The 22538-nt window shown below is 43.6% G+C and overlaps 1 protein-coding gene across 4 annotated transcripts in view; it reads left to right on the top strand.

The window, feature by feature from the left end:
* GRIK4 (glutamate ionotropic receptor kainate type subunit 4) overlaps positions 1–22538 on the top strand; it is a 469347-nt gene that overhangs the window by 286446 nt on the left and 160363 nt on the right. For all 4 annotated transcript variants that reach the window (XM_080983424.1, XM_080983422.1, XM_080983423.1 and 1 more), the window contains exons 3-4: positions 4798–4962; positions 19733–19830. In XM_080983424.1, coding sequence (XP_080839550.1) covers positions 4798–4962; positions 19733–19830 — 263 coding nt within the window. The remainder of the gene's footprint in view (positions 1–4797; positions 4963–19732; positions 19831–22538) is intronic.

Raw genomic sequence — 22538 nt, 5'->3', positions numbered from 1 at the left:
CTGTTCTATAAGGATACTTTCAGTCAAAATCTGTAAGGGACAAAAAAAAAACCCTGTTCCTCTGGTTGTTCGTTTCTGCAGAAAAGTTCAAACCATTCAATTTTTATTTTTTTTTAGTCACTTAGTAGAAGCTTCATGACAACTATTCTGATGTTATTTTTGCATTGCATTGAAAAACTCTACAGTCTGGTATAAAAACAGGCATGCCGGTTGCTTGATTTATCCACGCTCTCCCAGGGTAGACCTCTGGGACCTTCTCCTTCACTTGGGCTCCATCTGCAACTATACATTTAAAGCAGGTTTCCCCCCAAAAAATCCCAGGAAACGTCGTTTGCTAAGGGTGCTGAGCGTTGTTAGAGAATCCCTCTGCCACCTCACAGAGCTACAATTCTCAGAGTCGTTTACCAATCAATCCTGCATCCCAGCAAAATCTGGGAGTTGTAGCTCTGGGGGTCTCCTAACAATGCTCTGCACCCTTAACAAACTACAATTCCCAGGATACTTTGGAGGAAACCCATGCCTGTCTAATATGGCATGATCCTGCTTTAAAAGTATAATGCTGATGTGGGCTTAATATTGGGATGACATTGTTCTACCCAGACACTGAGGTGCAGCTCTGAGGGCCTTCTGGCAGTTTCCACACTGAGAGAAGTGAGGTTACAGGGAACCAGGCAGAGGGCCTTTTTGGTAGTGGCTCCCACCCTGTGAAACGCCCTCCCACCAGATGCCAAGGAAATAAACAAGTATCTGACTTTTAGAATACATCTGAAGGCAGCCCTGTTTAGGGAAGTTTAGGGAAGTTTTTAATGTTTGATGCTTTATTGTGTTTTTAATATGCTGTTGGAAGCTGCCCAGAGTGGCTGGGGAGGCCCGGCCAGATGGGTAGGGTATAAGTAATGATGATGAAGAAGAAGAAGAAGAAGAAGAAGAAGAAGAAGAAGAAGAAGAAGAAGAAGAAGCGCCTTAAGTCCTTTCAGATGATTCTTCATCCTCTAAGATTTTTTAAGTGGTGGAAGGAGCATTTTGGAACATGTCTTAGGACAGGAGTTCATCACCTCTTCCCTACACTTCTAAGTCTATGAGATGAATGAATGAATGAATGAATGAATTGGGAAGGGGTAGCTTCTTGCAGGCTCTGCCTCACAGAGTCAGATGCGCCCAAAGCAAAGGCACCTGCTGAGTGAGCAAGATGCAGGTGATTGTCCTTTCCTGTAATGGCTGTGATGTTCACAGACTTCAGAAGCTGCACTCTACAGGGAAAGGCGTTTCTGTGTGGCTGGCTGGGTGCGAAAAGCCTCCTGTATCTAACTGATGGTTTCAAATTTACGAGGAAGGACCATAGCTCAGTGACAGAGCGCATGCTTTGCATGCAAACAGCCCAAGGTTCAATCCCTAGTATCTCCAGGTAGGGCTTTGTGTGTGTGTATTCCTCTCTGAAGCCATCAAGAGCTTCTGCCAGTCGGTGCCGGTGATACTGAACTAGATGGACTGTCAGGAACCAGCTGGATGAGGAAGAACGGTGGAAGCTGCCCACCCAAGAGCTCCCCAGGGAGGACACAGAAGACAATGTGTTGAGATCCCGGATCCTGGTGGTGGGACACTGAAGAGCAGTCTGCAGAAGGGATGAGCTGGGAGGTGCTAGAAGCAAGGGGTTTGAGCAATCAAGGGGTTGTTCAGGAGAAAGAGGGCCTTTCAGGAGAGGGTTAGAGGCTGAGAGTCACAGTGTGAATGCAGATTCAGGCTGAGAGGAGTCAGAGGTTGTCCTTGCTACCCAGAAGCAGGACAGCCCCAGTCCTGGTGGCTCTTGTCCCCCTCTGACACCCGAATCAAGGAGAGTCCTACACACTGCTGAGCAGTGGGTCAGATAGGCTCAGAGGAGGAGCCCAACCCCTCTTTGCAGCCTTTGGAGGGTTAGACACAAGAGGGGCAAGTGGTCAGTTTCAGACTAAAGTCATGGTGTTTTCAAGGAACTATAGGGACCATAGATGGTATATGGATAATCAGTTGACTGAGCAAGTTAAAGTCTTTCAATAACCCAGCCTTATTTTTCAGTCAACAGGGTCACGGGGAGACATCAGAAATATGCAAAGGAAAAAGCATCTCACAGTGCCAAAATTCTGACACGCTTTTTCCATATGAAAGGTGGCAGTCATATCTCTTCAGCACTTGAAGTGTGTAAAGCTAAACCCCTAGCACAGTTATTATATGGGGATCAGATTTGGACAGGCGCTCACCTTGGAACTACAGAAGCTGTTCAATCTTAAGTTCCTAAGGCAATTTTTTTCTGTTCCATCCAGTGTTCCAAATGCTTCATTGCACTTGGAGGCTAATCTCCCCTCTGTTAAATTACAGATTTGGTGTAGGACATTTAATTATTGGCTTCGGCTAAATTTAAACCCCACCGGTCTACTACCCTTAGTATCGCAAGATTGCCATGAGAGCACTTGGACTAAAATTGTCAACCAAAAGTTTTACTTTTCTGGTTCATCACTACAACAGTTATTAACATTGGGCTTCAGTAAAGCAAATAATTTAATTAGACAGTGCCTATATGATATTGAGAGACAGAATAATTTGGCCATGATGAGGAAATTTTGTACATGGAATGAATATTTTCCACCTAGTTATTTTGATACGTTGGCAACCACTTTGCAAAATTTAACAATTCCAAAATACAGACGCGCTTTCACTTGCGCAAGATTGAATATCATGCCTTCAGCTCTACTTGAGGGTCAATTTCAAAAAATTCTGCTGGAAAAACAGTCATGTCCATGTGGAGATGGCTGTATTGAGTCAGTGGTTCATGTGCTTCTAGCTTGCACTCTTTATAAAGATTGGAGGGGTGAGGTTGTTACCCCTCTATTACTATCCATACCAGGTCGCTCAACCACTGCTACTGTGTCCTTTCTTTTAGCAGATCAAGATAATCAGGTGACAGCAAAAACTGCAATTTTTTTAGCAGGGACAATTAAAATAAGATTTATTATTTATTGATGTAAACCTCCAGAATGTATTTTGTATAGTTACGCTTTTACCTCTATCTCCAGTATATTTTATTTTATTTTATTGCTATGGCTAGTGGCTGATGCAAATAAAGATTCTTCTTCTGGTCAGTTTCAGCAATGTCTCAACTGGATTAAGGGGAGCCAGAGGACTCTGCTGTGTTGTTATTTTCTGCTAATAAAAAGCTAATTCCCTGCCTCCCATGTGCGTACCTGCCCTGTGGTTGACCTGGCTCACTTGTAAGCTCCTTCAGATGAACTGATGGTCTTACTTGGTATCAGGCAGCTTCCTATAAGATGTGAACTTTATCCTTCCATACCTTTGGGGAAGGGTTGTAGCCCTATGGTAGAACACTTGCTTTTCATGCAGAAGGTCCCAGCATCTCCTGCCATCTCTCCTCTCTGAAATCTTGGAGTCCCACTCCCAGTTGAAGCTAGATGGAACCATTGGTGTGACTCAGAATAAGGCAGTTTCCTGTGTTCCTGTACCACTGTAGTCCCTTGTCCAAATAATTCTTCCTTCCACTTCTTAAGCCACAAGTTTAACATGAGTCAACTGTTAACAGTTAATGCTGTTCTAGGATGCCTCAACAGAAGTATAGTGTCCAGATCAAGAGAAGTAATAGTGCCACTCTGTTCTGCCTTGATCAGAAGTACTGTGTCCGGTTTGGGGCAGCACAATTTAAGAAGGATGTTGACAAGCTGGAATGTGTTCAGAGGAGGGCAACCAAGATGATCAAGGGTCTGGAAACCAAGGATTATAAGGAACAGTTGAGGGAGCTGAGTATGGCTAGCCTGGAGAAGAGAAGACTGAGAGGTGATATGATATCCATATCTGAAGACCTGTCAACAAAGGTGATTCCAACTAAACATTAGGAAGAATTTTCTGAGAGTAAGAGTTGTTTGACAGTGGAACAGGCTGCCTCAGAAGGTGGTGGACTCTCCTTCCTTGGAGGTTTTTAAAGAGAGGTTGGATGGCTATCAAGGGTTCTTTAGCTGTGATTCCTGTATTGTAGGGGTTTGGATTGGATGATCCTCAGGGTCCCTTGCAAATCTACAATTCTATGTTTCATGTCTCTTGTTTGCTCGCATTCCTCTGAGCCTTCTTGTCCAAGGCTTCATTCCTAGCCCCTTGCTATCTTCTCAGGCTACTGCCCCCTCCTTTCCTGCCTCTTCCTCACCCCCCCTTTCCCTAGGCACTTTTCAGCTGTTGTGCCCCCAGAAACCTCAGACGGTGTAGCTACAGACCCCTTTGCTTGTTCCATTCCACCATAGGGCAACTTAGTCTTTATCAGTGCCAGAGGAAGTGAGGGTTTGAGGGCACACACAAAAAAGAATAATTCATGAATCAAAAAGGCTCTTCTTGACCCCCTTCACTTGCTAAAATTGAATAGTTAAGAGCAACATATTTTATTAACAAGAATTGACAAACAGTACTGCAGACTTCTTCCTGGCACATCGCTGAATATTGAGATTGATGTTAAATGCTTTCTGGTTTTTTTAAAAAAGCAAAACAAAAACAAAAACCTTTCTACAAGCAAGCAAAATGCAGCATTTATTTCTCGTCTGCTGCAATGCAACAATTTGAGTGGACAGATTGGATTTGTATAGGACCCGCCTTGAAAGCAGCCTTCTTATTCAGGCCACAGAAGAAGAAGAAAAACAACAACCCTCCTCTCATGTTGCCATCTTGAAATGTGTGGTTACTGATCCACTTGCATGTAGCCTCCATTTTTATGCCCTTTCCCACTCACCTTCCATCTGTTATGGGTTTGTTTCTTTGTTTGTTTTGCAGCCGCCATTTTGGACGACCCGATGGAGTGCAGCAGAGGCGAACGGCTCTCTATCACCCTGGCCAAGAATCGGATAAATCGAGCTCCGGAGCGGGCAGGGAAAGCCAAAGTGGAGGTGGACATTTTCGAGCTGCTGAGAGACAGCGAATATGAAACAGCCGAGACCAGTATGTATGTCTCTGGGACCTGGGTTTTGTGAGCAGTGCTCAATTTCTAAGAAGTAATAACAATAATAGTAATAACTGGAAGTGTCAGCTTCTGAACTAGAGATCCTACCTTTGTGCAGATGTCTTACTGCTGTTTCTGTGGTTTTCTGTTGCAAACTCATGGCCCCCCCTTTCCCATTTATTCTCATGACAACCCTGTGAGGCAGGTTAGACTAAAAGGTATTGACTGGTCCAGGGTCATCCAGTGAACTTTATGGCAGATTTGAACACCACACCACCCTTGTTCTCAGTTCCTGCTTGGATAAAGAACTAGGAAAAAGAGTTCCATGTGCAGAGAGATTGCTAAGCACTCTGTGAATTGTAGCTCTGTGAGGAGACTCCTAACAACTCTCAGCCCCTTAAACTACAGCTCCTGGAATACTTTGCAGGGAAACTGAAATATACTTGGAGTCGAGAGTGGATTTCATGCTCTTTATTCAGCTCATAATGGTGAGGAGGAATGGAATTCCCCCAGAATGTCTGCTTTATATACATTATTTACACAATGGGCCCCACGTGATTGGCTAATTCCAGGATTCTCCTGCAGGCCAATCAGGTCACGGATTCACTTCCACCTGGAGCTGGATTGGTGGCTCCTGTGGACCAATCAGACTGCTGCATTCTGAATCCTATTGTTCTAGGACCAATCAGACTGCTGTATTCGGAATCCTATTGTTCTAGGACCAATCAGACTGCTGCATTTTGGATCCTATTCAACTCAGTACATAAAAACCATGACTGTTGGAGTGGTATCACAGTGCTTTGAATGTGTGGTGTGAATGTGGCTCAGTTTTTTTTCTTGTCTTCTTCCCGTGAGACATTTGGGTTGGACTTGATGACCCCTGGGGTCCCTTCCAACTCTACAGTTCTATGATTTATGGTCCCTCCTATGCATTACGTTCAGAAAGAGACGTTCCTCTGCATCCTTATTGCCATAAGCAATCTAATTGGAACCAACGGGATTACTCACAAATAGTAAGCGTTGTGCTTGATTCTAGGCTCCAAGAAGATCAGGACTCACATTAGTAACACTGCATGTCTCTTTAGCTGTGACAGTGCCCTCAAGACATTGGCCTGTGATAATTACCTAAAGTATGTAATGGGGTTTGATAATGGCCTAGCAGGATGGCTGTGCTCCTGACGCTGAGCCCCTCTCTCAATTTATGAAGCACACGTGAGTAAAGACCGTAAAATTTTCATCATGCTCCTGGCTTGCTGCATGGGGCACTTCCAGAGCAGGAACATTGGTTAGGGTATTAAAATACATTAGCTAGCATTTATCAATTAACATGCTGTAAACACCACTTTGCGCCTCGTTATACAGGCGCGAATGTTTGCAATACCTCTTGGGTCTCATGCTTTATAATCCTGGCGATTCTCTTCTTGGAATTCCCACACATAGACTCATCACATTTACAGGATTTCTCTGATTTTAGCACATTTAAAGCACATGAATCTCAGCTTTCGTCTTGTTGTTTAAAGTTAGCTTTTAGCTTTGCCAGGTGTGAAATATATATAAAATACTGCCTACTGTGAATCCAGAAAGCAAGGAGGACAGAAATCCACAGAAGTGGGCTCTAGCACGAGCTATTAGCTATGGCAATTAAGTGAATACTGCTGCTTTGAATGTTTGCCCACCAACTTTTTTTGAAGGGCACATGGGGAACTTTTGTGCAGACCAAATTGCTCCCCCTTCAAGCAGTATATTTTGCGCTGCTATTGACAGCTGTCGCATCCCCTCTTATCTGCTGCTTTGACATTTCCCTCTCCAGTTCCTGCCCTTCTTCCTCCTTCTCCAAGAGATCCCAGCCAGTTAGGGACCACCTAACTGTGTTGATGCTACAGTGCCACATAGGTAGCAGTATCTGAATGCATAGTGAATTGTCAGTACGTTTCCAAGCACAATTCAAAGTGTTGTGCTGACCTTTAAAGCCCTAAACGGCCTTGGTCCAGTATACCTGAAAGAGCGTCTCCACCCCCATCAATCCACCCAGACACTGAGGTCCAGCGCCGAGGGCCTTCTGGCGGTTCCCTTGCTGTGAGAAGCTAAGTTACAGGGAACCAGGCAGAGGGCCTTCTCAGTAGTGGTGCTGACCCTGTGGAATGCCCTCCCTTCAGGTGTCAAAGAGAAAAACAACTACCAGACTTTTAGAAGACATCTGAAGGCAGCCCTGTTTAGGGCAGCTTTTAACATTTAATAGGTTATTGTATTTTAATATTCTGTTGGAAGCCGCTCAGAGTGGCTGCGGAAACCCAGCCAGATGGGTGGGGTATAAATAATAAATTATTATTATTATATATTATCATTAGGCCAAGGGAAATGGAAAGGGAGGGCAATGCTTCCTGCCCATATTATGATTAGCTAAACACTTTCACTTACTCCCTTTTTGCAAGCTTTCCCACCCCACCCCCCAAAAAATGCCCAAAGAGGATGATTGGGCAGCTGATAATGGTATTTGCAAAAAGTTCCCCACCTGTCTCTTAGCTCACCCTATAAATAGTAACCCTATCTTCAGAGGTTCCTTTTTAAAGCTGTCTAAGCTCATGGATACTAGAACGTATTGAGGGAGCCATCAGAGTTCATTGCAGAGAGTGTGGAAGGCCATGGTTTACGGGACCCAAATTCCCCTCAACGTTTTGGAATCAACTCATGCTGAAATCAGCTCATATTCAAAACTTCAACCAGTTCTTAACATTCAGAGCGTGGAACTTCAGGCAAGAAGTCCTGCAAAGTTGGCATTCAGTGGTTTGGAAACAGAAGCTTTTTTTTTTACGGTAGACTGCCCTGTCTGTCCCTGATGCCTGAAAGCCCCTTTCGTACTTTAGTGACATCCTTTAGTGACATCCCAGACTTTGGAGATGCAGTGTTAATATTTCCACTCACCAAGCGGAAGAGCACTCAAAAGATGAGGAATTGGATAAAAGCAAGATTCCCAGACCACCCTCTGCTTGCCTCTCCCCCACCCTTCCAGCTTTTAGGTCATCTAAGAAATAGGCTCCATAAATTTAAGGATTTACTAGTGCTCAGGTTTTGCCTGCCTTTTCACCTTTGGCTCTGTGCAATTTGCTTGTTATGGCGTACAATATTAATAGAAGCCATTTAGATACTTTAACCTATGGCTGCGAGGCTTTCAAACATCTCTTTAATACCATTGTCAGGTTTCGGGCATTTTGAATTACTCCTAAGTACCGCTGTTAGCTGCCTAAATCTCATATCCCCACAATTACATGCATCTAGAATGATGATATTATGTATTCTATACTATTAGCATTTTAAAGAGGGTCCTATGAGATACACATTCATCCTTTTCCCCATCTCTTCCTGTCTTTTTTGCTTATTCCATTTCTTTCCTCCTCTCCTCTTTTCCCCTTTATTAAATCTTCAAAGATAATACATGAATATAGAAAGGCATCCATCAGCGAAAAAGAAAGGGAGGGGGGACAAGGAAGAAAAGAAACATTACATCATCTGCTCTACAATAAAATGATTGTGATGTAGTTCTTAACCAGTAAAATCCTCTCTCTCTCTCTCTCTCTTCCTTTGCCCCATTCCATCTCACAGATTTCCCCACTATGCAAATTTATCTCACCATTATGATAATATCTCAAACTCCTCTGAACTGTTCTATGAGAAGCTGAAGTAGAGGGTTGAGCTCCAGATCAGCTAACTATTACAGTATTAATAAATATTAAAAAAAAAAAAATTGTCCAGTAGCACCTTAGAGACTAAGTTTGTTCTAGGTATGAGCTTTCATGTGCATGCACACTTCTTTAGATACACTGAAACAGAAGTCACCAGACCCTTATATATAGTGGGAGGGGGAGGTTTTCCTCAGAAGGGTAGTAGGAGATGGGTGATTGACTCAATGGGTATGGTAAGCCTGTTGACGACTGCAATTAGTCCTACAGGAAAAAGCAAGGGATAGTATGCAGATGACCAAAACCAGCTTTAGCATGTATAATGAGACAAGAATCCCATATCTCAGGTCTCTCCATAGTTTTCAGTTTAGTAATAACTTGTAATTCAGCAACTTCTCTTTCAAGTCTATTTCTGAAATTCTTTTGTAATAAGACAGCTGCTTTGAGATCCTGTATTGAATGTGCTGGGAGATTGAAGTGTTCTCCTACTGGCTTCTCTGTCCTGTGATTCCTGATGTCAGATTTATGTCCATTTATCCTTTGGCATAGGGTTTGGCCCGTTTTGATTTACTGCCTGTTATTCGATTGTGGGCTTAACAGCGTAAGAAGAATTTGCTGGATCAAGCCAATGGCCCACTTGTCCTCACCATGGTCAGGAAACTGGCAAGCATTACCTAGGCACAGGGCACACTCCCTTCCTGCAGTTTCCAGCAACTTGCATTCAAGAGCATTACTGTCTCTGACCATGGAGGCGGCACATAACCATCATGGCTAGTAGTCAATGATAGCCTTCTCCCACATGAATTTGCCCATCCAGATTGGTAGCCATTACTGCCTCTAGTGGGGAGAGAGTTTCATAGCTGAACTATTTGTTGTTGTTGTTGTTGTTGTTTAGTCATTTAGTTGTGTCCGACTCTTGGTGACCCCATGGACCAGAGCAGGCCAGGCACTTCTGTCTTCCACTGCCTCCCGCAGTTTGGTCAAACTCATGCTGGTAGCTTCGAGAACACTATCCAACCATCTCATCCTCTGTCATCCCCTTCTCCTTGTGCCCTCCATCTTTCCCAACATCAGGGTCTTTTCCAGGGAGTCTTCTCTTCTCATGAGGTGGCCAAAGTATTGGAGCCTCAGCTTCACGATCTGTCCTTCCAGTGAGCACTCAGGGCTGATTTCCTTAAGAATAGATAGGTTTGATCTTCTTGCAGTCCATGGGACTCTCCAGAGTCTCCTCCAGCGCCATAATTCAAAAGCATCAATTCTCCGGCGATCAGCCTTCTTTATGGTCCAGCTGGAGGAGGAACCGGCGAGCCTCTCCAGTATCCCTGCCAAGAAAACTCCATGGACGATGACAACAGCTGAACTATGCGCTGCATGAAAAAGTACATTCTTGTATCAGTCCCAAATCTCCCAACATTCAGCTTCATTGAAAGTCCAAGAGTTCTGGTCTTATGAGAGACGCAGAAAAACTTTTCTCTCTTTACTCTCCCCATGCCGTGCATATTGTTTCTTATACACATCTAAGATGCTGCATCTTTTTCTCCAAACTAAAAAGTTGCAGATTCTGTGACCTTTCCTCACAGGAAAGTCACTCCGTCCCCTTGATCATTTGGGCTGCCCTTGACTGAAACTTTCCCAACCCTACAATAGGGTCAGATATTTCCAGCTGTTCTCTGATATCAAGAAAGATCAAGCGACGTTTTTCTGTTGCATCATGGTGTCTCCTGATGTCAGTAGTAAAAAGGAAGGCCCATTGTGCTCTAGCCTTGCAATTGACACAGATGTACCCACACGCTGCTCACGGAGGACTAGGCACCCTTGTCTGCAACACTCTGCCCTCCTTCACCAATTAAGCCAGATGGCGTGACTTCTCATCTTTTAAATAGGCTGCATAGCTTTAGACATCTCTGAACAGGAAGAGGAAGAAACATGAAGTCAACACAAACAGGTCACAATTGCCCTGCTGCTCAGAACTACCATTGACTCCAGGCGAGGGAGGGGGCAGAAAGAAAGACCTTTCTATAGTTTTGCACACTGTTCCAGACCCTCCAAGTGTCTCTATTTTCCAGGGACAGTCCCAGATTTCCAGAAGCTGTCCTGGTTTCTGATTTGATCACAGAAAGTCCCGCTTTTCCTTAGAAAGGTATGGAGTTACGTAACCCCCAAGCCAAGGAGATAAGTAACCATGCAACCTTTAGAAGACATCAGAAGGCAGCCCTGTATAGGGAAGTTTTTTCATGTTTTATATTTTTTATGTTTTTAGGTATGTTGGAAGCTGCCCAGAGTGGCTGGAGCAACCCAGTTAGATGGGTGGGGTATAAATAAGAACATTATTATTATTATTATTATTATTATTATTAAGATCCCTATTTTCATCAGAGAAATGTCAAAGGGTATGACTGCTCTATAAAGCTTCTCCAAGAGACAGGAATTTGGAATCTTCTAGAAGACTCCTGAAGAATTTGTAATTGGAATAAATCTTTCTCTTCATTTATTAAAGTTCTAATAAATTATTGCTTGCAATTCTGAATTATTATTTGACCAGCTAATTGGCCAATGTTATATATATATATAAAACACACAATTAAATCTAAAAGCTGATTGGAACCTTGCAAATTTCCAATTTTGAGTTATAATTGACTAGGCTATAAATATACAATACTGAACTGGTTCTCCATCTTTTATTTTCCTGCTCAAAAAGCTGGTTTTGAGGGAGGGGGGAGATAATTTTTATATTTAAAGAGGGTTTTTTCAGGGTTTTAATCTCTTTCTAAACCAGAACAAATGCAGTGACTTCTTAATCGGGTTCAAGTGTGGCTTGACATGGTGCCTCTGTACCAAACAAAAGGCAACAATGTTGACTGATTCTTGTAAGAAAAAGCACAGCAAATTACTGTGTATTGGAATGAGCCAGCAGTGGAAAAAATGAAAAGAAAAAGGTTATTGAGAGGGGCACTCTTTGCAATTACAGGTAAAACCTGCCTTCCTTGTTTCTTTGACTTCCTAAATCTCTTTATAGAAGGCAATGTGGCCTATGTAATTGTAAGCCGGCTTACTCAGAAGGTCTAGAAAGGAGCTCTTCCTGCTTCCCTCCCCTTCACCAGTCCGTCTCCTGCAGTCTTTTCCATTGTGACACTTCTGTAAATTTCTCTCCATTCATTATAAGGACCTACATGGAGGCTTTGCACCCGGCCAAATGAATGGGAGGATTTGGGGTTTTAATTTAAAACAGGGAAGACAATATTTCAGAGGCTTTAAGCTGGTCTTCTGTCTAGGTTTAGTGGGACGTATTAGAGCAGGAAGGGAGGTTAGAACAAGTTTCTGCTCAAAGATGTTACCATGGTGTGATGAATTGTGATCTCTGGACTGGCCTCAAAAGGCATTTAGTCTGTGTGTGATGAGCAGCAGAGGGCAGGGGAAGATTAAATGAGTCAGCAAGAGAAGCTGTCATCTCTAATTGAGCATGGTGCGGAATGAGGAGGGGCTCCTCATCTTACTGCAAAACCTGTTTAAAAAACAGGGGAAATGGGGACGGGGTAGAATTCCACAGGAATAATCTCATACCAACATATTCAGTCCTCCTGGACCATAAAGATACAGCTAGAGGAGCTCATCACATCCTTTGGGCTCTGTATGCTATCTGTAAAAATGCAGTTGTTTGGAGAATAGTGTGTTTAAGTATATTGGGGCAGATCTGCAGCAGAGCAGACCTCCCACCTAGTCATGGGCAATTCCATTTACATTTCTCTCTGTTTCTCGTTTTTCCAGGTTTAAGTTCATTTCCACATCATTTTGAGATTTTTAATTATTTTTTAAAGCCGTCATGAAAATTCATTAGGGAATTTGCCAGAATAACCATTAAGAAGGCCCGGGAAACACAATCTGTGGTAGAGAAATCTAGAGGAACTTCAAACAACCAATTAAACATGATTACTGTGGGCGGAGAGGTTTCCTAAGGCAAGGTCTCTTCCCACTCCTGGGCATATTTACATGCCTCACCTGTGGCCCCCACAGCAAAGGGTTGAAAGGAGTTCTTCCTCCTTGCTACAAAAACCTTGGTTATGTGAACCTGGCAAGTGCAGTGTAGCCCCACCAGTTTGGCTATCATGCCTTAACTGGTACCCCTACAGACCCTTGATGCCAAAGCAGCCTGACCAAAGAGTGCCTGGTACCCAAAAACTCTTGAGGTATTCATCCCACCAGCTCTTAACTTGTCCTTTCCCACCCAGAACAAAACCCACTCCACTTCCCAACAGTACAGATTAGGCAAAAGAAGAAGAGTCCCAAGGCCAAACAGGAGCTCACCCAAACATTCCTACTCAGCCCCCAAACAAGCAACTAATAAAGGTCATACAGCAAAAACAGGTTAAGAGGTCACTTTGAAGATACGAGTGATGAGTTTGGGGAGTAATCTGCTTATGAAGTCTAGCTTCATTCCTGTCTTGATTGGCCCCTTGGTCCACCTGACCGTATTCCAGCTCATTGGGGGGGGGGGAGAGGACACAATTCTGAGTCTTTTTTCAGGGGTGTTGGAATGTGGCAGATTCACCCCCATGCAAGAATGGGAGCATCAATTTCCCAATAGGCACATTTCTGCATGCAATTTTGCATAATATACACATTTTTTTCAAAGCAATTCCCCCCAATGTATTGAATCTTTGTATGCTATTTTTAACTAATTAATGCATTTTTATGCACTGTTTACCCTAGTGTATGTTATATTTGAGTACATTACTTTACTGGAAAACTGTGTTGCAAAATTGGCAAAGTGAGGCTCTCAAAGGAGGGTTCTGTTTTGGTTCATGGATTGTTTCAGAAAGTATGAATTGCATGGGTTTCTCTGTAAAGGAGGAGTAAAATCAAATTTCTTCCCAATGCCTATCCAGACCTTCCCTCTTAATTTTCAGCTTTCTTTCTCCCCACCCCCATCCTTTTTTTTTAAAAAAAAAAAAGATAACACAGCATCACATCTCTAACTTTTTCTTGTGCAGATATAAAGTGTGCAGGCATCATTCTACCCAGCTGGGTACCAAAAAGTTAAGCTGCTTTCACTCTGTTCCCTTGCCACAGAATGTCTGTCTTTGGGACCACACAGAAAACCTCTGAATTTCTGTTTTCATCTGCTCTTTTGATCCTCTCCCACTGCACCAGAGTCAACTTTTCCAGGGGGACAAGGGGCTGCAATGGTAAAAGAGATCCTAGAAACCTTGGAACTCCATTGCAAGCATAAAAGATAAGAGCATAAGAGGAGCCTGCTGGATCAAGCCAATGGTCCATCTAGTCCAGCATCCTGTTCTCACAGTGGTCAACCCACAAGCAGGACCTGAGTGCAACAGCACTCTCCCCCCTTTGAGATAGAGATAGAGAGTTTAGCCTGGCTCTCATTGGACTGAATCTGTGTGCATCGCCTAAGAGACGGTGGGCATTGTCAAACTCAATGAATGCTGACCACTTGTTGGAAGTATGATGATGATGATGATGATGATGATGATTTATACCCCGCCCATCTGTCTGGGATTCCCCTGTCACTCTGGGTGGCTTCCAACAAAATATTAAAATACAGTAATCCATCAAACATTAAAAGCTTCCCTAAACAGGGCTGCCTTCAGATGTCTTCTAAAAGTCTGGTAGTTGTTGACATCTGGTGGGAGGGCGTTCCACAGGGTGGGTGCCACTACCGAGAAGGCCCTCTGCCTGGTTCCCTGTAACTTGGCTTCTTGCAGTGAGAGAACCACCAGAAGGCCCTTGGCGCTTCTGTATGAAACTGAATCCAGCTTCATACAGCAACTCTCCCTTCCTGTAGTTTCCAGGAGAAAAAACAACATCCTTTTCTCTATCCACTTTCTCCCTGCCATGCATAATTGTATAGATTTCTATCATGTCACTCCTTACTCACCTTTTCTCTAAACCTGTCCTCAGACTGCAGCCACTCCATCCCCTTGATCATTTGGGTTGCCTTTTGCTGAACCTTTTCTGACTCTACAGCATCCTTTTCTGAGGTTTGATCTCTCTGGGGCTATTGATTCCATCTAGGAATTCAGCTGGATATTGTAATACTGGCATGGACAGGCATTTAATGTTCTCTTTAGCAAGCGGAAGGCTGAACGAGCTTCTAACTGCATGTGACAGCTGTGTTTTGTTTTGCTTTGCTTAATTTGAAACACTGGTTGTCTGCTTTAGAGAATTCGGATCTTAGCAGGATGGGATTTGAGAAATGAATTGTTAACTGCTTCATGGTTCGTGAGCCATCGATATTGAGCAGTGTGCCCAGGCACGCAGAACCCTTAGCCTGTTCTTTGTCATATCATCACCATCATCAAATTTATTGCCAGCCCTTCAGCAGCGCATCCCAGAGTAAATTGCAACAATTCAGAATTTAAAACAGTTAAAACAGGCTACCTTCGCAGGAATAGGGTGGGCTCTGAAGACACCTATCTCTTAGGAGACGGTGCCTTTACAGCATTCGCTGAAAGCTGTATAGTGAAGATGGCAGATACACCTCTGTTGGGAGGAACTTTCATGATTTAGGGGCTGTTGCAGAGAAGGCCCTCTCCTGGGCCATCACCACCTGAAACCTCTGAGGGTGGAGGAAGTACCAAGAGCACCCCTTCTGCTGATCTTGGCACCCAGTAGGGTCTGTAGAAAAGGAGGCAGTTACTTAAATATTAATATCAAAGAGGTTCAGTAAACACCCCCAAAGAGGAGATCACAAGTGACCAAAAAGGTTGTATCTGAGGAGACATCTTTTGTAATCATGCAAGGCTGGGAGGACTATGAGGATGAGGAGGCTGGCCATAAAATAATAGAATTGTGGAGCTGAAAGGGATCCCAAGGGTCATCAAGTCCAACCCCCTACAATGCAGGAATCTCAACTAAAGCATCCATGACAAATGACCATCCAACCTTTGCTTAAGAACCTCCAGTGAGGTTTAAAACACGACTTCAGAGGCATACTTGCTGCTCACTGCCTCTGAGGGAAATTAGTACCCTGGCATTCTAACGACAGGTGAGTGGTCCTTCCAACCTGTCAAAGTTGTGTCATGTGAGGGGGTGGGGGAGATAGTGTCTTGGTTCAATACAGCTTTCTGAAGGATTCAGGTGTGTGAGAGAGTTTTCCACAGGGAAGCCTCTTATGCACCCAAACCAAGAATTCAGTCCAGCTTACTGCAGGGGTCAGCTGCATGGGCAACAAATCCTGTCATATCGAATCTTGGGCAGGTGGCCATGTTTTTGGGGAAATGGTCTCATGGGTCTAATGGAGAGGTTTGGTGGGCTCAGTCTAGCCTGTGAGCCAGAGGTTCCCAACTTCTGTTCTACATGGACCAATCCACTGCCATCTTCACTTCACTTCAGCTCCTAATTCCACTGGACGTTTTCACCTTGAAATGCTAAGTCTGTTCTCTCTCACACACACACCCATCACTTTTCTTTTTCCTTTTTCCTGTGGAGGTTGTTCGAGCTCTGTTGTTATGACAACTTAGCCCCTTCTCCTGGCCTTTTCTCCTCAGCTACCTGCGAGACAAAGGGTGACAAAGCCTTCAGCTAACTTTCCCTCTTTACATGTGTGACAAAAACCAACAAACAAACCCACAACACCATCCCCACCCACTGAAGACTTTTGACTCCTTCACACACACATACTTCACATGCACACAAAGATGGTTTCTTCTTAGTGCTTGATACTCTGAAGCATAATTGAAAGCCCTCAGCTTTTGTGAGGGACCAATGAAGGCTTCTTGAATAGAAGGTACTTCCTGCAAAGTGCTTATATTCTTATCTATAAAGAGTGAGTTAAGGCAGGGGACAATTGCCAGGCAGCTGCTTTGTAAAGAAGAAAGAAGGCAAGTGTGGAAGATTTCCAAATAAGTTTGGAAGGGGACATAATAGACATGCCAGGGAGGTAAATGGGTTTAAGATAAGGTTCTGCATGTCAGGTTAGACCCATGGAGAGAGAAATTCAAGGTGCTCTTCTCCTGTTTCCTGGTGGCAGAAATCACAGGATCATAGATCTACACCAAGTGCAATTGACATTTCTTCAATAATAGTGAGGTAGACTCTGAACCAAGCGCTTCACTGGTGTTCTTCAGAATAATAAGAAGTGGACAAAAAGGCATAGTTGAGTGGTAGAACATTTGTTTTGAATGCAGAAGGTCCCAGTTTCAATCCTCAGCATCTTTTTTAAAAAAGTTAGTTTCTATTGAAGTTTTTCTTGTGTTACAAAATAAACAAGGGAAAGTACATATATCATCTCCACTTTCGATTCATAGAGTCTTTTTCACAGTTCGTTAATGTTCAGTATGATACATTAATGTCACGGACATCTTACGGTTGGGGGAAGAGAAGGGAGAAAGAAAAAGAGTGAGGAAGAGATGCGGTATTGTTCTATTGTTCTATTAATCCCTGGCATCTTCAGGTAGGAGTGGAATGAGACCCCCTGCCTGAAACCCTGGAGACCATCTGCCAATTGTCTGATTCAGCATGAGGCAGTACCCTCTGTTCCAGATCGCAGAGGTTGGCAGTCAGCCACCTTTGGTGCCATCACAGATGTACAGGCACAAACACAGACCCTAACCGTTGATCAATAAAGATGGCATCACCAAAACACATGCGGTTTCAACAGTGTTATATTCAGGCACAGTAATCCCTGCTGCACAGAGCCCCCATAAGGAGAATCTAGTCTGCATACTCTCCTCTCCCACTGGACTATGAAAAGTCCCTGTTGCAAGCCTGAATTAAGAGCCCTACCCAGAGTTTTGTATAGAGTCCTATTCTCAGGCTGGGTGATATTAGAGATGGGCTGACTCACTTCTGATTGACCGTAGAAATAGCTCGGTACATTTTTTAAACCAGTCTGAGGTTCATAAACCATCTGGCCAGAGTCCCCAAAACTGTCCCACTTTTAAATTTCCATATAGTGTGCCCTTATGGGGCAGCAGAAATGGCAAGAGGTCATATTGCCCTTGTCCCCTTTCATATTGCATTTGATGTGTTGCCACTTAAGTTGGGTACGGTGTTGGAAAAGAGGTTGGGAGATTGGGGGGCTGGGTTGGTTGGAGGAATCTTGGGAGTGATGATGATTTATTAGACTTGTTAGTCACTTGTTCCACAGAGGTCACAGCATGTTTAAAAACAGAAATACATTATAATATTAATTCCTTCATTCAAAAACACAAGTAACTGGCATTTCCATCGACTGCCATTTGTTCCAGTTTAGCATTGAACAGTGGGGTTTCTGGGGGGGACAGACGCTCAGACCTGTGCCTAGAAAGCCTAAAGGGGCTTGCAAAGCTCATGTCTTCCTACAAGTTTTTATAAGCCCTTGAGTTTGTATTGAATCTAAAGCTTGGAGAACTCCACTGACATTCCTAGTTAAGATACAAATACCTGTGAGGCACCTGAATTAGAAGTGCAGCAGTCAACAAGGGGCGCCATCTTTAAACATGGCCTGCACACAACACTGACATTGTGTCAAAATATTTTTGCAGAGGGTGCAAAGATACCTGCAGAAACGCTGGAAATTGTAGGGTTTTCCATGTCACCATTTGAAAAGCTTTGTTCTAGAGATATAATACACAGAGAGAAAGGAATCAGAAGGGAAAGGATGTGGGAGCTCTTGAGTGACTTCTCAAGAAGTCACCACCTCACACTCTCAGGAGCTGTGTCCTTGCGAAGGAGGGATTTGGTCTGAAACCTCAGCAGCATCTACGATTTTTCTGTTAGAGAGATGTCATCATCCCTATTATGAGAAAGGGCAGAGAAGGCCGGATATCTTAATAGGGAAAATTGAGAGTAACTCTCTGGAGTCTTGGCTCTCTGTACCATCCTCAAGCCACTACATTATGCATTCATGGTTTTTAAAATATAATAAAAAGGCTGAAAGTAACCATTATGATAATGTCCAGGTCTCTTGACAACGCAGAACCGTAGTCTTTTCTTCAAGGATTTCTCAATAATGTATGCTGAGAATGCAATAACTTTTTTTTCCAGAAAGATTTGAAATAACACAGAGGCCGCCATGTCCCTGTATAAACTATTCTGACTTCATTACTTTTGTTTTCAATTTGGCTTTGTTCCCTCTTGAAGAGATGTGGACAATTATGAGCAATCGGTAGAGAAGTACTACGATGCCCGGTAGTTTCACTTAATTAAATTGTTACAGCAGGCAAAGAGGTTGACCACTAGGGATGGAGGAGAAATTTTGTTTAAAAGCTGGATCTATCAAATCCACACCTTCCAAAACAAAATGTGAACCAAATCACAGCTATCCTTCAAAAATGGCACTTATCTGAATTTTGCAATGAGTGTCCCAACCAAGCTGTGTTTACAAAACTGCATTTGTTGGGGCAAATTGCTTGTAAAATTGTGTGCATTGGTCAAAACTGTACATAGATAGGTGTCTGTTAGGGGGGAAATAGCACTAAATTTGTGATTCACCATATCTTAAGCAAAAAAAACAAATACATACATTAAAAACAGCATTACGAAAGTGTAACAGACAATGTGTGTGTGTGTGAGAGAGAGAGAGAGAGAGAGAGAGAGAGAGAGAGAGAGAGAGAACATCCATCGATGCAAAAAAGTCATAAATAGCTAAAAGCCAAAGGCCTAATGAAAGAAGAGGGGTTTTGCCTGAGGCCTAAAGATATGTAACAAGGGTGCCAAGTAAGCTTCATTAGGGACAGCATTCCACAAGTGGGGTGCCACCGCTGAAAAGTATGTTAGGTGCATCTGAATGCTCATTCTGCTACAGTCTGCTCACATTGTCCTTTCCATCACAGTTTATCTTTCTTTTCACTTATCACAGGGCTGCAGATGGGGAAGGCGTTTGCATCTGCGAATGCTACCTCGTAGAGAAACACCTTTCCTGAATGTGCTCATAATAGCTCAACGAAACAAGCATCCATGTGGCATAGTGATGTTGGAACAGGGAGAGCCAGGTTCAGATTGCTATTCAGCCATGAATCTCACTAGATGTCCTCAGGCCAATGGCCTGCAGCCTGATCTGCTTTGTTCACTGGAGGTTACCAGTAACTCTTTCTTCTCTCTCTCTCTCTCTCTCTCTCTCTCTCTCTCTCTCTCTCTGGCTGACTTTCCCCAGTGTGCCAGATCCTTCCAAAAGGGGTGGTTGGTGTTCTGGGACCATCTTCAAGTCCTGCTTCCAGCTCCATCATCAGCAATATCTGCGGAGAGAAAGAGGTGAGTGGTGTGAATCTTGCTCTCAGCACTGCAGCTTATGGACAGAGGCTTGCAATGCCTACATGCAGCCAAGCAACTGGAGATTAAGGGACAGGTCACAGCTCAGTGGTAGCACACTTATTTCGCATGCAGGAGTTCTCGAGATCAATATTTGTTATCTACAGTAATCTACAGCACTCTCTCTCAAGCATCGTTCTTTAACCCTGGGTCCCTAGGTGCTGTCAGGCTACGAATTCTAAGATCCCTGACTTTTGGCAAAGCCATCTGGGGACTCAAGGTAGAAGGACGCTGCTCTGAAGGGTCAGATAGCCAGGGAAGGAGGGGGGACCTCTCTGTCTGAGAACTTGGAAAGCCACTGCCAGACAATTTGCACAGTACCAGGCAGAATTGACCTATTCTGATTCTTCACTCCAAACTGGCTTTGCAGATTAACACATATCCACCCCCCTTTTTGATGTGATCATCCAAAGACGGCCTTGAAGGCGGATTTTTGTCACTGGTGGAAAAGTTTGCAAAAAGCTGGTCCCCAGATGCTGGTTTTCAGTGCATGGCAGAAATAAATCCATGTCTGATCTCCTGGCAATTATGTTAGCGCTTACGCGACTACACCTCCCCTTCCTCCCATCCTCAGTACTCCATTCCTCTTTTTTTCTTTTTCTTTTTTTGGAGTCTTACATCTAATACAAAATCCTCATGGTAGGTTTCCAACCGGTGCACTTGATTTAATGTTGGATAAGCCCCACGCTCTCTGTGCTGACCAATCCCCATTCCCAGGGAACAGAACGGAGCTCTCATAATTCACCCGCTTAACTCCTAGTCTCATCTCTCTGCCATTTAGTGGACTCTGAAACGTGTCCCTTGCCACAAGGCTTTGGGAGTGATGGGAAGTCAACATGTCAATAGGAGGCATTCGCAAATAAATTGCAGTAATTCACTGCCTTCGAGTTGCAGGAGTCAGGAGGTGTGAGATCTTTCTGTCGCCCAGCCTTTCTCCAAAGTTTTTAATTTGTGTATTGGATGCAGTTCTGCCTAGCAAGGGCAGTGTAGATGCCAGAGAGGCATGTAAAAAGTACAAAACATGGCCACAGAATTCACTTTCCGGCTTCTGTGCTTCTAAAAAGCAAGTTATTGTCCTTTATTGTGGTTGTGCCCAGACCATATATTTAAAGCACATGATACTCACCAGAGAATCTTGGGGAATGTAGTTTAACCCCACAGAGTTACAGTTCCCAGGATTCTTTGAGGGAAGCCATGTCCTTTATAAATGGATGGTATGTACAGTGCCATAAATACAAATAATTAAACAAAATCATTTTTGTCTCACCCTTCATCCCTAAGAAGATCAGAACTGAAGAAATTAAAAAGAGCCCATATAAAATGATAGCAGCATGGCATCCAAAATACCTAGGAGAGCTCAAAAGCCTGGTTTTTTAAAAAACTAAAAAAGCAGCGAGGGAGCCATACAAATTTTCTGCGGGTGGGACTTCCAGAAGCAACCCTGTCATGTTTAGCAACCCTACAAATACCTGAGAGGACAGCAAGATGGGTATCTTGTGGAAGATCTTGATTCTCAGGCAGGGGTATGTGAACAAAAGTCATCCTTTGGGTGAGCTGGACCCAAACTGTTCAGGGCTTTATAGATTAAAAACAACATTTTGAGCCCGTATTTGGAAAGGAATAGGTGGGCAGTGGGGTGGGGGAAGGGGATAACACGAACCTTGCATCACACCTTCATGAGGGTGACCAAAAAACATGCTTGAAGTCTTCCCCATCTCTGCTCACGGGGGTATTTTCTTTCAAGTCACTTTGTTAAAATTCATATCTGCTTCAGTGTCTATTTTCAAAAACATCCTCAGTTTCCTTTCACCAGGGTCGGCCCAAGACATGTTGGCACCTGAGGTGAACCACAAAATGGCACCCACACACATCAGGGAAGAAAGATCTACATCAGGAAAAGGGGGGCAGAGATAAATATATACATTTGGATCTACTGCCCCTATGGATCTTGCCACCTGAGGCAGCCGCCTCACCTTGCCTCATGTGTGGGCTGGCAATGCCTCTACCTATTTTCCATGTTATCCTTACCCAGGTGCACCTATCACCTTTTGATGCCCTTATTAGAGACTAGAAAAATATCTGTCATTATAATGGGCCTATAAAGAAACAAGGGAAGAGATGTCAACCATACTTGGAGGTTATTTAGTCCTCTGTTCTTGAAACTTTGCACCAATCATATCCCACAGAGCAAATTTTGAGCTGGAACATTGGTTAGTGGGAGTGTACTTTCCTGGTTGAGTCTCTGACACCTTCAGTTAAAAAGGGGTCTAAGGCAGTAGAGCTAGAAACTTCCTGGCCCGAGTTGGCACTTCTGGGCTAAGAGCTCCAATGGTCTGATGGCCCAGAACCATGTTTCCTAATCCATTTCCAACAGCACAGCAGCTAATTTGCAGACTCTGCCATATCTTTGGTTCAATAAAGGGACTTTCAGAAGGTCAGAACTTATGAGATCAGCCTGTAGCTTGGAGCTTTAAAAGAATTTGGCACCCATTGCAAAGGAAGCTGATTTTCAGTTCCATTGAGACCATGGGATTACGTCAATTTGCTATGTCTCTCAAGACAGCCAATTGAAAAAACATCTAGACTTTGATAGGATGGAGGGGCAAATCTCCTCAATGCTTCCTAAATGGTTGATGTGAAAGGTTTCACAG

The sequence above is a fragment of the Podarcis pityusensis genome (assembly GCF_964106645.2).
Source record: "Podarcis pityusensis genome assembly, chromosome: 15".
Taxonomy (NCBI): domain Eukaryota; kingdom Metazoa; phylum Chordata; class Lepidosauria; order Squamata; family Lacertidae; genus Podarcis; species Podarcis pityusensis.
The sequence above is the reverse complement of the archived record's forward strand: the minus strand, read 5'-3'. Positions and strand labels throughout refer to the sequence as shown.